Raw genomic sequence first — 13,462 nt, forward strand, 5'->3', positions numbered from 1 at the left:
TGAGCATGCTCTGATAAGTCAGTTTACTCAAGCCTCGCTCTTCTTGTGTAACTGCATTCTTGTCCGAGCGTGCTCGGGGGGGGGTGGGGGGGCGTGAGTGAGGGGCGGCAGGGGGGAAAGAGAGAGATGTCTCTCACTCTCTCCCCCGCTACCCCCCGATGCTTCCCGCCCCATGCCACCCAACCGAGCATGCTCGGACAAGAATGCAGTTACTCAAGAAGAGTGAGGCTTGAGTAAACTGACTTATCCAAGCGTGCTCGCTCATCCCTAATTAGGACCCATTCACACCTGTGTTAGGGTTTTCAGTCACAATTCCATCTCTCCGTTCTGTTTCTGGAGCAGAAAAACAGAATTCAACAGTTTTTTTCCCATTAATTTCAGTGGGTTTTTATAAAGCCGGAATGCTGTCAGTTTACTGCTGTTCTGTTTCAGCTTTTTTTAACCCCCCAAAATACTGCAGTCTGCACCTCTATTCCAGTAAATACGGGCTTCTTTGAAATGCACATAATAGTTCCAATAGATGCTAAACTCTGGTTGCTGTTTGGAAAAAGCTCTAAGCATCCACTAGTTGAAAGGGATTATCTCAGCAAACACATTGAAGGCATATTGCTAGTATATGTAATTTAATAAAGGGGTTATCCCACCAAATGAAGTTATACCCTATATACAGATTAGGGAATAGCTGTATGATTGATGGAGCCATCTCTGGGAGTCCCATTGGAATTAATTAGGTTATAGTGCACATGTTCGACTGCCACTCCAGTCATTTAGTGATCTTCAAAACCACCATTCTTGTCATCGATGAGGGACCTTGAGTCCTACTTACCAGATAACCTGTAATTAGGGGTAACTTTATTTGGTAGGTCAACTCTTTCAAATTCTAGAACTTTCTTACAATTGCTGCCCCTTTGTTCCAACGATCAGTTTGGAATCATAGTGATCAGACCCCCACTGATTGGACACTGATGGAAAGTTCTAGAGATATGCCATCATTGTTTGTGATATGGTAAACCCATATCATATAGATGCCCTTGTTTAATGTGCCTATGTATCATGACACACTGTAATGTAGCTCTAACATGATGGTAAGCAGTTTACTCTACAGTATGTGCTTCAAAATGTGCCACTGCACTTAAAATGGGTTTTCAATTTCTCTAATTTTAGTTCTCGTAACATCGCTTAATCTCTATGCATCCTTGACCTTCCAAACCTTATACCCATAATGTCTATGTTTTAGCCTAAAGACATAACGTTCTCTCAGAAAAGAGAATGCAGAGGAATGAGAGTTGGCACGGGTGAGTGTACTGGTGTAAAAACCGTTGTATGTGAAGGCTGTGGAAGAGGCACAGGAATGTGACAAAGCACAGTATTTGTAATAATCGGTACTTGTGGCGAAGTACCAAATGCATCCCTAGTACATAAACTAGGCTCCATTGTCAGTTGGTAGAACGGAGTCCTTGATATGCCTTGACTTTGTGGACATAGAAATTGCTGCTGAGGACCTATAAGTTTGACTCTGTCAACAGAGGCAGCTGGAAAGGGAGCAGTTAGATGCTGAGGTAAGGCAGCTATAGAGGAAGAACATAATGGCGGCTCTAACGGAATTGGATATACTGTAGCACAAGTCTGAATTGCTCCTGCTGGAAATATGAATTTAAGTCTTGTGGGAAATGGATGAGGCTGCAGCGTTGGGCCGTACCTGGCGCACTGATGATACTTAAGTGTCTTAGAGTATGTTCCTGGAAGATGCGTTTTTTGGCAAGGAATGGTGACATGTGACAAGAGCTGCTCTGTGATATATTTTTTTGTAGTCACATGTGCTTCTACCATGGGCATTTCTTGACTTTCTCTATTCTTTAGTTTATCTTGACCAGCACTGTTTCTTGCATCCTTACGAGCTTGTACGGCCCAAGGTGTTGACTGTCCTGGGCACTGCGGTAAGTCACTGCTGAAAGGAAGGTGATCTCCATATTGTTTATTGTCTTTTACTGAAGGTAGGATACTTTTCTCAGCTTCTGTACTGTGGTCTTTAATTGACGAGGAAAGCGGAGGCTTGTTATGATGTTTGAAAGCAAGCAAATTCTTACATAATTGGTCCAGCTTATTTTCGACCACTTTTTTAATGTTTACTATTTTCTTGAGAAACTCCTTTGCTCTAAGGGATTCTTTTGCTAATTTGTAGTAGTTTTCATTAAGAAATTTGTCGGCTGGGTGGAAAGTGGAGTTATTTTTTATTAGTTTGCAGTATTTGTTTCTGATTGTGTTATTTGTCTTTTTGTTAACCGCTTTCGAACTTTTTATGTGTATGGGTTTACACAAGATAGAAAAGTTTTTTTCTGAGAAGAAGACTCTTTCGGAAACAGATCTGCAGAGTCTGGGTCTTTTAAAGGACAATTCTATTTCATCTATGACAGTTTTCCCGCTTCTTTTAAAGGTATAACTATGGTTTAGAAAGGTTTCATGGTTTCCATGATTAGAGCTTATTTTGTTAGAACTCCAGCTACAAAATGTGTTAGAATATGCTACATTTCGAGAGCAATGATCTAGTTGCAAAACTTTTGATTGGTAGTTGAAAGACCCTGTGTTCTTGCTAAGTTCATTTTCTATTTGATTCGCGAAACCTCTTTTCTGATCTACGCTCCAAACCTCACATTCTTGTTTGATCTTTAGCATTGGTCTTTTTAACAATTCTCTTTCTATGTGATCACTCTCAGCATGCGGCAGTTGATGAGAAAATGTTACATTTTTTAATGAGCAAAATGAGTCTTTTGATCCGACATTTTGTTTTTCTAAATTATTAAAGCCACGCTGAAAATTTTCATGTATGTGACATTTTTTCCTATATCTAATACTAGGTTCGTTGGCTTTATATTTTCGTCTTCTTCCTTTTCGACTAGTATAATAATATTTTCTATTGCTCTTCCTCTTTCCAAAGTCAAAATCATTGTTCAGAAGATACTTTGAGATATTGTGCTTTTGATCTTTAATGCTGCAAATTAAGCTATAACATTTGAGCTTTCCTGAAGCCTTTGACATATGGTGACATGTCTTTATAGTATTATTATTGTCTTCTGAGATGACTGTTTCGGAATTGAGATTAAGCATGCTGTTGGGTTCATTTTTGGAGAAGGTGCTATCTTGGCAAAACGGTTGATCTTTTTGACTTATTGCTTTTGATGAACGAAAATCAAAATGTAGTGGGTTGCAACTGTAGGAGAGTGATGGTTGCGTGCAGGTATACCTTATCATTTCAGTAGGCCACTGGAGAACCTTAGACCCATCTCTGGTTTGCACTGGATGAAAGGCGTTATTTAACCTCTTCTTTGGATCCTCATTTCTCTTAAACATTTTTCCATCTTCGTTGACTGATATATTTGATACACAACCTGTGGCGCTTTCATCAGTTTTATTGCTAGTTCTTAAGTCACCATTTTCTAACATAGGTTGCTCATCGTGAATCTCACTGTCTGTTGTTTCTGGACAAGGCATCTCTAACTTCAGGCAACCTATGGCCAGTTTATCATGATCGGTTTTGTTGTCATCTACGTTGCCTTCTGAGGGAATAAGAGTATCTGAGTTTACATGTTGTGCTTGGACCTTAAATTCTATAGGCACTTTTAAATGACAAACATCCGAGGTTAAAAAACTAGTCAACTCTTTTCCAGGTATTTGTTTCTGATCTGTGTCTTGGGCAGAGTCTCCTCTTCCAGATGATGTTTTGTCAGAACTTGAGATAGATTCTCCATCATCGTCATTTAGACATGGCATTGTATCTATTGGCAAAGGTGACTGAACACTGAATGACCCAGGTAAGAATCTACTTCTTTTCTTTAACCCATGACCATTTGACATGTCTTCGTTGAATTCATAGAAAACTGCAGCTGAAGCTTCAAGCTTAACTGGGGCTTTTTTTGGAAAAGAGAAGGAGAAACTTATTTTATGTTCACTCTCGTTTTTAATTTTGTTATCATTTTGTGAACTTTCTGAACTTGGTAAAAGTATAGATGCCATATTTGTGCTGTTATGAATATTTGTGATAGACGCAAGCTGTGGCTTTTCCCTTTCTGCAGTGTGGACAATAGTACTTTGAAGACTTCTATGGATATGATCATGAACGGTCACTGTTGTTGATTTGAACATCGGACCACTTCCTGGAGCACTTGGAACAAAAAAAAGAAGAGAAATGTGACATTAAACTCAAAAATATATTATCATATAGCTATAGTATATTTATATTTGCATTGTTGCTAGACTTGAGAGACTAGGGGTGAAATTTACTTAAGCCGGCATTTCATACGCCCCTCTAGGTAAAGGTTGCCAACCTCAAGTTTTATTTTTTCTGGATAACTTATACAACAATTATGGATAGCCGAATGTTTTTACGGACACATTGGAAAACTATACTGAATGCTGAAGATTATAAATGACACATGTTTATGTTTAAGTACTCATTACCAGCATTTAATATGAGCTGTAGGGCTTATTCAGATGTCCGTATATTGGCCAGATTTTCATGCCCGGCCAATATATAGTGTGTCTTTTTGCAGGGGGAGGAGACAGGCCAGGCCGGGAGCAGTGCACTGAGCTCCCCCTCCCCCTCTCCGTCCATGTTTCCAATGTTAAGACGGGGCAGGGGCGTGGCTAAGTTCCGCCATTGCAAATAGTGGCGAAGGGTGGAGAGAGGGTGGAGAGAGGGCGGGAGCTCAGTGTACTGCTCCGAGCCCGGCCGAATGAAAACCCGGCCGATATACAGACGTCTGAATAAGCACGTAAAATGATGATATTTGCAGACATAATAACCTGCTCCAGTATCAGCAGCCTCAAAAAAAATCACAGATGCATCCATTTTTTTCACGGACGCTGAAAAATGTGCTCAACTTGTCTGGATTGCCAGGAATATCTGGATGTTTGGAAAGCTCTAAGTAAAGAGTGTATCAGAGTGAAGTGGGGCAAATTAAATTAAGATTTGTACGTCTCTTACTAAATTAATCACATGTCTGACCAGTCCATGTGCCAGACTGTAAAATCTGGCACAGAATTCCACTATAATTTATACCAGTTTCTAGTGTAAATGCTAGTAAATCATATGGGTGACAGAAAACCACACCCAGTACTCTACACTTTTTTGAAAAGTGGCAAACAGGGTAAAAAAAGGCCAATAAATTGCAAATCTTTGCACAACTAAGGCTTTCACAAACAATCTAACATAGTTCGTAAGGCCGAATGAAGACAATGTCCATCTAGTCCAGCCTGTCTAGCCTCCTGTTTTGTTGATCCAGAGGAAGGCAAAAAACCCCAAGAGCAGAAGCCAATTAGCGCTCTTGGGGAAAAAATTCCTTCCTGACTCCCTAATGGCAATCAGACTGTTCCCTGGATCAACCCCTAATAGTTCCTACCTGCCTGTATACCCGGATTAACAATTAACCTAAGATTTATAGCCTATAATATCCTTCCTCTCCAGAAAGACATCAAGTCCCCTGCAACTTTTTACACCAGAAAAGTGACATAAAGGACTAAATAAATTTTCCTCTAGGTCTACGAGTGTCTACATCATCTAAAACCAGAGTGGACCTTTACAGACTAGGACTCCAAATCACTCAACACTAGGGCTTAGAGCCACATCAACAAGTAGAGGTCAAAATTGCTGTAGAGCAGAGACTGGATCTCCAAACCTCTGCACTCCAAGGACTGAATATTACACCAGAGGACACCAGAGACTGGTCCTCTAAACTACTAGACATCAATAGAGATTTATGAAACGAAGTTAGAAAAAAGAAGTCTTTGTTGTCCATGGTATAGCTTTCATTTCTTATAGTGCTCTTGAATAATGAAGTTGTTTTAAAAAATCTATCTGGCTTTAAAATCACTGGATACCCAAGACTAGGGGTTTAACTAAGAGGACACCAGAAATTTGGTATCGAAGGCACTAACAAAAAACTATACTAATTACACAAGAATATGTTTAGAAAACTACCTTACACTTCTAGATATGCTTCAGAAGTTTAACCCGTAGCTGGTTTTCCAACCACCTTGCTGGGCTTTATAGCTGTTTGTGAAACTCTTGTATTTTGGGAGCTTGAGAAAAGCATAAGTTGAGCTAAACCGTTGCATATGGGTGAACCGAGGATCTTGGCACCGGAGTGCTGCCCTAGCATTTTTTTTTATATACGTAACACCAGTCAAGATAGTCAGTAAACCAGCTATGAGTTTTATTTTATCTCAGCCAGGAAGTGCTGAGATGGGAATACCCCTTTAAGAGAATGCACCCTGGAATGACCCCTTTCCATGCTTAGAAAAAGAAATGTACTAAAACTTAAAAGAGGTTCATATGTTTCTATTACAACATCTTTAATTATGGTTGGTTTTATAAATAGACTGTACGCCAATTACAATCAAACTGCTGAGTCAAGCTGAGCCCAAGGATATTCGAAAACGTTTTCCAAAGCGGCCAGCAATAAAAAGTCACACAAGTCTAATCTGCACATTATCAATACTTTGACCAAAGGGCTGTAGTAACTACAGTATACAGTATGTCTTTATTTGTATCTAGATAAACAATCTAAAGAACATGTCTAGTAGTACGGAGTTGTGTCCACCAGAGGAAGCTCTGGATCTACAAATTGCAGAGCAGTATGTTTCTAGTTGAGCAGTCATATTGGTAAAGGACTGCTGTCACAATGTCCTTAGCTATCTGAATCTACATATGTGCAGCTATGATTGTAACCAATTCCCCTATATGTCAGTCAGGGCTGACAGCCGTCTGAGGATTGATAGAAAATAACAGGGAAATCTTCCAATGCCCATTAAAAAATAAGAACGTGCCTGACTTTTTTAAGCTGGAATATATTACCATTACAGGTCGCATTAAATGCTCCTAATGTGTCCATATTAGTGTTCGAAGCTGTAGACATTGTGCTGCTGATTTACTATTGACAATTTGACAGTTCTCTGGCGCAAATTGCACCAGAAAACTGTCAAACGTGCTTTGCTCTATATTTGCTAGGTGTTTTAGTCACTTTCAGACACTTTTTTGCTGACAAAGGAGCGTTCCTTCATAAAAATTGTGCCAAATTGCAGTAAATTGCACCAAAAGCCAACTAAACCGTGGTCTAACATTAGACTAGGCAGTCCTAAAATGTCACTGATTTATCACTCTGCAGGACCACTATATGTCTGGTGAATTTGAAGACTGTTTAGTTGAAGTTTGCCTTCTCATGAGCGTAGATGCAGATAGGCTCCCAATAGTGCAACTTTTTGTGCTGTAAATCGCGCGTTTTAACTGTACTTTCTGCACTTTCAGGGACCAGTCACATCAGTGAGGGCCACATTTGCGCTGTAATTAAAATAGCTTTGCAGCCAATTAACCCCCTGGTATTATCGATTTACCTGCAAAATTGCTCAATTTTATAGGGATTGGTCGCGCCCATAGACTCCTATAGTGTCTTAGGTAAGCAAAAATAAAGTATGCAGCATTTCATTTTTGCGTGCGCAAAAGCAATAGTGTGAATAAACCCATTAATAACAAGGCTCTATTCTCTGCACAATGCGCGCCCATATTTTGCGCTCACAGACGCGATCGTGTGAATAAACCATATGGGTCCTTTTACACGGAACAATAATTGTTGAGATTCTCGCTGGATTGCAGGAATCTCCCATGTAAAAGGACCCTAGCTTTTAGACAGTATTAGTAAATCTGCCCCACTGTATGTAGCTTTTAATCTTTAGGATTGATTACGGTTGATTACGGTTTTCCAATTTCTGTATATAAAAGTTATCTGTTTGTAATTTTTGGGCAGGTTGTCCAGAAAATAAAGAAAAAATTAAGTTAGCGAGGATGGTATTGGTGACGGTAAGAAGCCGATAGTTACCTTGACTCTTGGGTGGCATCGACATGCAGAGCAATGTTACATGCTCTTATATTGGAAAGTAAATCTTAAAAGTCTAACATCACTAAAATTGTAGAGTTACCACCAATATTCAACTCCCTTATTGCTGTTATCACAAGGAATCAATACACAGGGGTGAGTAATGTCAAGTTTTGCTTGCAGAACTGACATGGAGGCAACCCGGTGCCCACTAGTGATTTTCTAGACTAACAAAATAGTGGGCATAGAGGGCACACTAAATAGATTTTTAACTTTGTAACCCAGCAAGGCCACTGTCTTCTTAACCAGAGCAAAAAAGAATTACAGGTAATCACCAGAATATATAGTGATGTGCCACGTGTTTTAGAGATATTCTCCCCCTAAAGCAATGCAGAAGTAAGGGGGAGTCAGGCTCTTTTGGGTAGGTCTTTACACTCAATTATTGACTCAAGGCTAGTCAAGGTGGCCACTTTATAACTGGGGACCACATTCCTCAATAAGAGGTTTTGATCAATCGGATTCCGGGACCAGGTGATGGGTAAGTGAAGGAAGACAACCCATAACAAACCCCAAATGGTCCTTTTTGGTACACTTATAGCTTTGGATTGGGTGATGGTAGCGGGTGGCAGGGGCTTTTTTTCTCTGCTTGACCCCATAAGCAACTGAGATAAAGTATCTTGCTTCACACTCTGCAGTTATAATGACTGCAGTATCAGTTACTCCCGTAGCTTTAGATTCTTGCTTCTAGGAGACGTCTCGTCATGCAACAATGTCTCTCTGTTTTGCACGTCTCCACTCTACTGTGTTACACAGTTTGTGCATCGCTTCCCACTACTAACTTAAACTGTGCCACACGCCACGGCCAGTACAACAGCCATAATGGCCAACAAATTAAATTAACACCAACCCAACCCTGTAGGTCCCTTACACAGAGAGACCCCACACAGGTTTGTAATACAGACCTGTAGTGACTCTGTGCGCTACTGTTCTGGCAGGGCCAATTTTGGGAGTCCCTAGTTACAAACTAAAACCACCAGGTATAATTTAACAGTGTATGGTGGTATTCTTCAGGAATTGGATTGCAGTATTATAGTATGTGAGAACTATATGGTGATGTTTTGTGAACTCTTTAAGGAAGTATTCTTTGGATACTGTAGAATAATCTGACACTAGATGGTGTGAGCTGTATATAGCAGCATTGTCTTGTCACAGTACGGTGGTATTATATGGCTTAAAGTTATAGCAGCCAAAAAATGGCATATATGGGGGGGGGGGGGGGGCATGCGCACAGGATTATCACGTACATTGACTTTTAACCTGTATTAACCCGTACGTCTCACATTATGTTGCCCATAAACTTGCTTTGTTTAGCAATTAGTAACACATACTAATTAGGAAAAACAATCATCCTTTTCCAAGGATTGCTAGTGTCACATATGCTAAATCGTACCAAAATGATCTTCCAAATTGAGGACTTATCTATCATTTTAGAGCACACACTTTCATTCTTGGTAACTCACCAAGTTGTTTCTCTCTTATGTTCAGCCAGTTTGTGGAGCCTTTGAAGATATTTCTTTTGTTTTCTTTCATTCCTTCTCAATTTTGATGCTACATTACGAGAGAATTCCCTCTGTTTCAGTTCTTTAAGCCTCTATTGAAAAAGAAACACCAGATGACAATAAATATGTTACGGAGTACATCTTTTTATGTACAGTGCCAGTCAAAGGTTTGGACACACCTACTCATAGAAGGGGTTTTCTGCATTTGTCATCTTTTTTTTTTTTTTTTTACACATTTTAGAATAGTATTAAAATTATTGGAACCCAGTTGTAATGGGAAATATACAGTAATCAATAGAGATGAGCGAGCACCAAAATGCTCGAGTGCTTGTTACTCGAGTCGAACTTTCAGTGATGCTCGAGGGTTCGTTTCGAGTAACAAACCCCATTGAAGTCAATGGGCGACTCGAGCATTTTTGTATATCGCCGATGCTCGCTAAGGTTTTCATTGGTGAAAATCTGCAAAACCCAAGAAAGTGCTGGAAACAACACAGAAATGGATAGGGCAGGCGAGGGGCAACATGCTGGGCTGCATTTCAGGTTCCCGGTTCCCACTATTCAGCCACAATAGCGGCAAGAGTGAGACCACCCCCCCACACTGTCAGCATAAAGATCGTTCTCCTCTGCCACAGCTGTAACAGCTGTGGAAGAGAAGAACGATGTTAGCCCATTGAATTCAATGGAGCCGGCAATACAGCCGGCTCCATTGAAAGCAATGGGCTGCCAGCGAGCGCGGGATGAATTTTCGGGAAGGGCTTAAAAATATAAGCCATTCCCTGAAATTCATCCAGAAATGTGTATTGCCGGCTTCATTGAATTCAATGGTCAGTGCTCATTTAAGCGAGACGAGTACCGCGTGGTGCTCGTCTCGAGTAACGAGCATCTCGAGCACCCTAATACTTGAACGAGCATCAAGCTTGGACGAGTATGCTCGCTCATCTCTAGTAATCAACCAATGAATGTAGATTCGTTATAGTAGCAATCCTTTGCTTTGATAATAGCCTTGCACTCTCTCAGCCAACTTCATGAGGTAGGGAAGCCACCAGGGATACTTTTTTCCTGTCGTAAAGGAGTTCCAATGTACACTGAGCAATTGTCAGCTGCAAAGTTAGAGATAATTTCTGGAAACTAGGATGTAAGTTCAGGACAAGGACCTCCAAAGTAACATTTTCTGAAATGCTACCTGTACCACGTGCCACACCAGAAAGGCAATGGGAATTTAGGGAGGTAAATAAGTGGCTCAAGAGCTGGTGTATTAAAAAGGGGTTTGTGTTCCTGGAGAGCTATGATGGGGAAGAAGAAGGCTAGAAGTTTGGAGGAGTGTTTAACCCTTTCCAATCCAATTTTGGATTCAGGATTTCCTAAAAGGCTTTCTCTTTTTACTGTTATACAACAGTGCCATCTGCTGGCTAAAGCCAGTTTGTGTGCGCAAGAGAGGCTCCGACAGCGGAGTGGCTGGCAATAGACAGTAAGAATACCCTGTCGGACGTCTTCTGACATTGGAGCTGTATAAGCTTCAATCAGAATGTAGGAAGACGTCAGACAGTGGATTGGAAAGGTTAAACTAGGAAAAGCAGAGAGATAGAGGGGAAAATAGTGTTGACAGTGGTATAGGACCAAGGGTGCTTTTTATAAGGCACGATTTTATGATTTGCACATGCGAACAATGGCAGAGTTTGCTCATTTGCTAGTGCAGTATGTTTGTACAGCCAGATAAATTGTTCATTCACAAATTGTTCAGTCGCTCGTATTGACGGTAGCAGCGAATGAAAATGACTGAACGATTGGTATTTAAACTGAACAAGCCAACAATGATTTTCATGCTTGCATAAAATGAACAATAAGCGAATGAATTATCATTCATTGTTGGATCGTTGGCTGTATTTACACTCAGAGATTATCATTCCAATTTGAACGATCCCGCGTTGTGTATTCTGTTGAATGCACGGTATGTGCAGTTCTCTATATGGGATGTATGGTCAGGAACCTTCAAAACAAGAATTATGGAACATATTTCAGCTATTCGAAAGAGACAATCTCAGGTATTTAGAATAGCTGAACATTCTGTAGAGACACATGGTAACTCCTTGATAAGTTTTAGGTTTAAAAGTATTGAATTTCCATCAGGCATGAATTATAAAAGTGATTCTACATATTGATTATGTTATGCTTCTACATAGGATAATAACACCAGTTACATTTGCGTGGTGTATATCACTTTAATTATGTTCACTAATCCCATTGGTCCATTGTGATTTTAAATGTTTGTCCAATTTAGTGTGGGTCGTGCTGGGATACAAAATAAAGAATGGATTTTGTTATAGCCTGATGGGCCAAATATCTTCTATGCTGATTGCGTCTACTGTGTGCTGGCAGTGATTTGAGCACCTGGGAGATATGAGTCGCGGCGGAGGATGATGCATATCACTTGTATATATTTTGGACTATTTAGGCTGATTGCCTGATTTGGAGTCAGGAAGGATTCTTTTCCCCTAAGAGGAGAAAAATTGGCTACTTCATGTTTTTTTTTTGCCTTCCTCTGGATCAACATTATAGGATAACAGGCTGAACTGGATGGACATATGTCTTTTTTCAGCCTTACATATTATGATACTATGTTTTTCCTTAACACTCCAGTGCCTATGTTTAGCTCAGAGACTTTGGAAGCAAGAACATCTAGGATAGCAGTCCATCATTATCCTTTTTTGTCTAGTAGCTCTCCTGTGCTTCATGGTGGGATCTACACATTCAGACATGACTTCCTAACCTTTTTGTCTAATAAATGCACAGTCTTTACATTCAAATATTTCAAATTTGGACTTACAAGACCAAAGACTTTCACTGGTCTTACATGCACAGCCTGTGATTCTTGCCTCGAGCAATTCTCTTCCTTTTATCTGCTTCCCTCACTAGTGGATTTCTTGCAGCTATTCTTTCATGGAGGGACGATTCATGTTGAAATGTAGACATTTAATTGCTGCCTTAACATATTCGACTATTCATTTGGCTTTAATCTGAGGGACTGTTGATTTCTGAGGTTGGTGACTAAAATATACACATTCTATTCAGTAGAGGTGACTTTTGGTCTGCATTTTCCATGGTGATCAACATCAGAACCTGTTTCATCATGCTGCTAAATGGTATTTGCCAGAGCACAGGACAAAATTTTTTAAAGTTTTTGCAATTTTCAATATGGACTTTCCTGCGTTGACTTGTCTTTGTACTTGAACTGTTCTACTGTACTACAACTGATCCAAATTAGGCTATTACCCACCCTACGTTGTTGGCACTGCTAATCGACAGTATATATGCACAAGTAAGGATATCCCACCTCTCAGCCAACCAATCAGCCCAAAAGCCTTTCTACAGTTGAACATTAAAAGGAATGTATCGCCCATATATATTTTACCTAATTAAAACCAGATAGTCTTTTTTTCTATTTTTTGTTTCTGATTGTAGATTATTGTTCTGTTCTTGTCACATCCGTGCAGGGTATAACTTTAGCGTCCTACCTGGATGTAAAAATATACTATTTCTATACGGACAATAAAAAATGCACTATTCCGTAAGTAAAATAAAAATGGGGAAATAGAAAACTGATCCTGGACTCTCTAATATAGGAGACCTCTGCCTAAAAGCAGAGTGCTTGCCTTGGTTATAGCAACTCCTAGTCAGGAAACTAGGGAGACCCTGACTTTCCTTAGATGGTCAACACGAAAAGTTTAATTTAGTCAACAGCCCAACTTTCTATCTTAACAGCCGGACTCCACATTCGCCTTCTTCAGGATCTAAAATTCATAGATTCAAAAAAATGTCAAATAAGTCCTTGTGATAGCAAATCGGGTGAAAGTTACAAACAATATGTTATTCCTCCTTCACATGCAACGTTTCGACCATCTGGGTCCTTATGATGCTTGCCTTGCATTCCTCAGGATTTTTTTGAGATTTTTCTTCTCTAGATGGTGACAGGGAGCAGTGGCAATGGTTAGATGACACACAATATATAAATACCACAGTAGCACAAGGAATAAGTGTACA

The 13,462-nt window shown here is 40.0% G+C and overlaps 1 protein-coding gene across 2 annotated transcripts in view; it reads right to left on the reverse strand.

Moving 5' to 3' along the window:
- Window positions 1-248: 248 nt before the first annotated feature.
- Window positions 249-13,462, reverse strand: part of ZNF804A (zinc finger protein 804A) — a 151,978-nt gene continuing 138,764 nt past the window's right edge. The window contains exons 3-4 of one of the 2 annotated variants that reach the window (XM_066575742.1): window positions 9,386-9,516; window positions 249-4,159 (exon numbers count right to left, since the gene is read on the reverse strand). In XM_066575742.1, the coding sequence (XP_066431839.1) occupies window positions 1,258-4,159; window positions 9,386-9,516 (3,033 nt within the window). In that variant the 3' untranslated portion in view covers window positions 249-1,257. The remainder of the gene's footprint in view (window positions 4,160-9,385; window positions 9,517-13,462) is intronic. The other variant, XM_066575743.1, reaches the window with a different exon arrangement.

Source organism: Eleutherodactylus coqui, chromosome 8 (genome assembly GCF_035609145.1).
Source record: "Eleutherodactylus coqui strain aEleCoq1 chromosome 8, aEleCoq1.hap1, whole genome shotgun sequence".
Classification (NCBI taxonomy): Eukaryota; Metazoa; Chordata; class Amphibia; order Anura; family Eleutherodactylidae; genus Eleutherodactylus; species Eleutherodactylus coqui.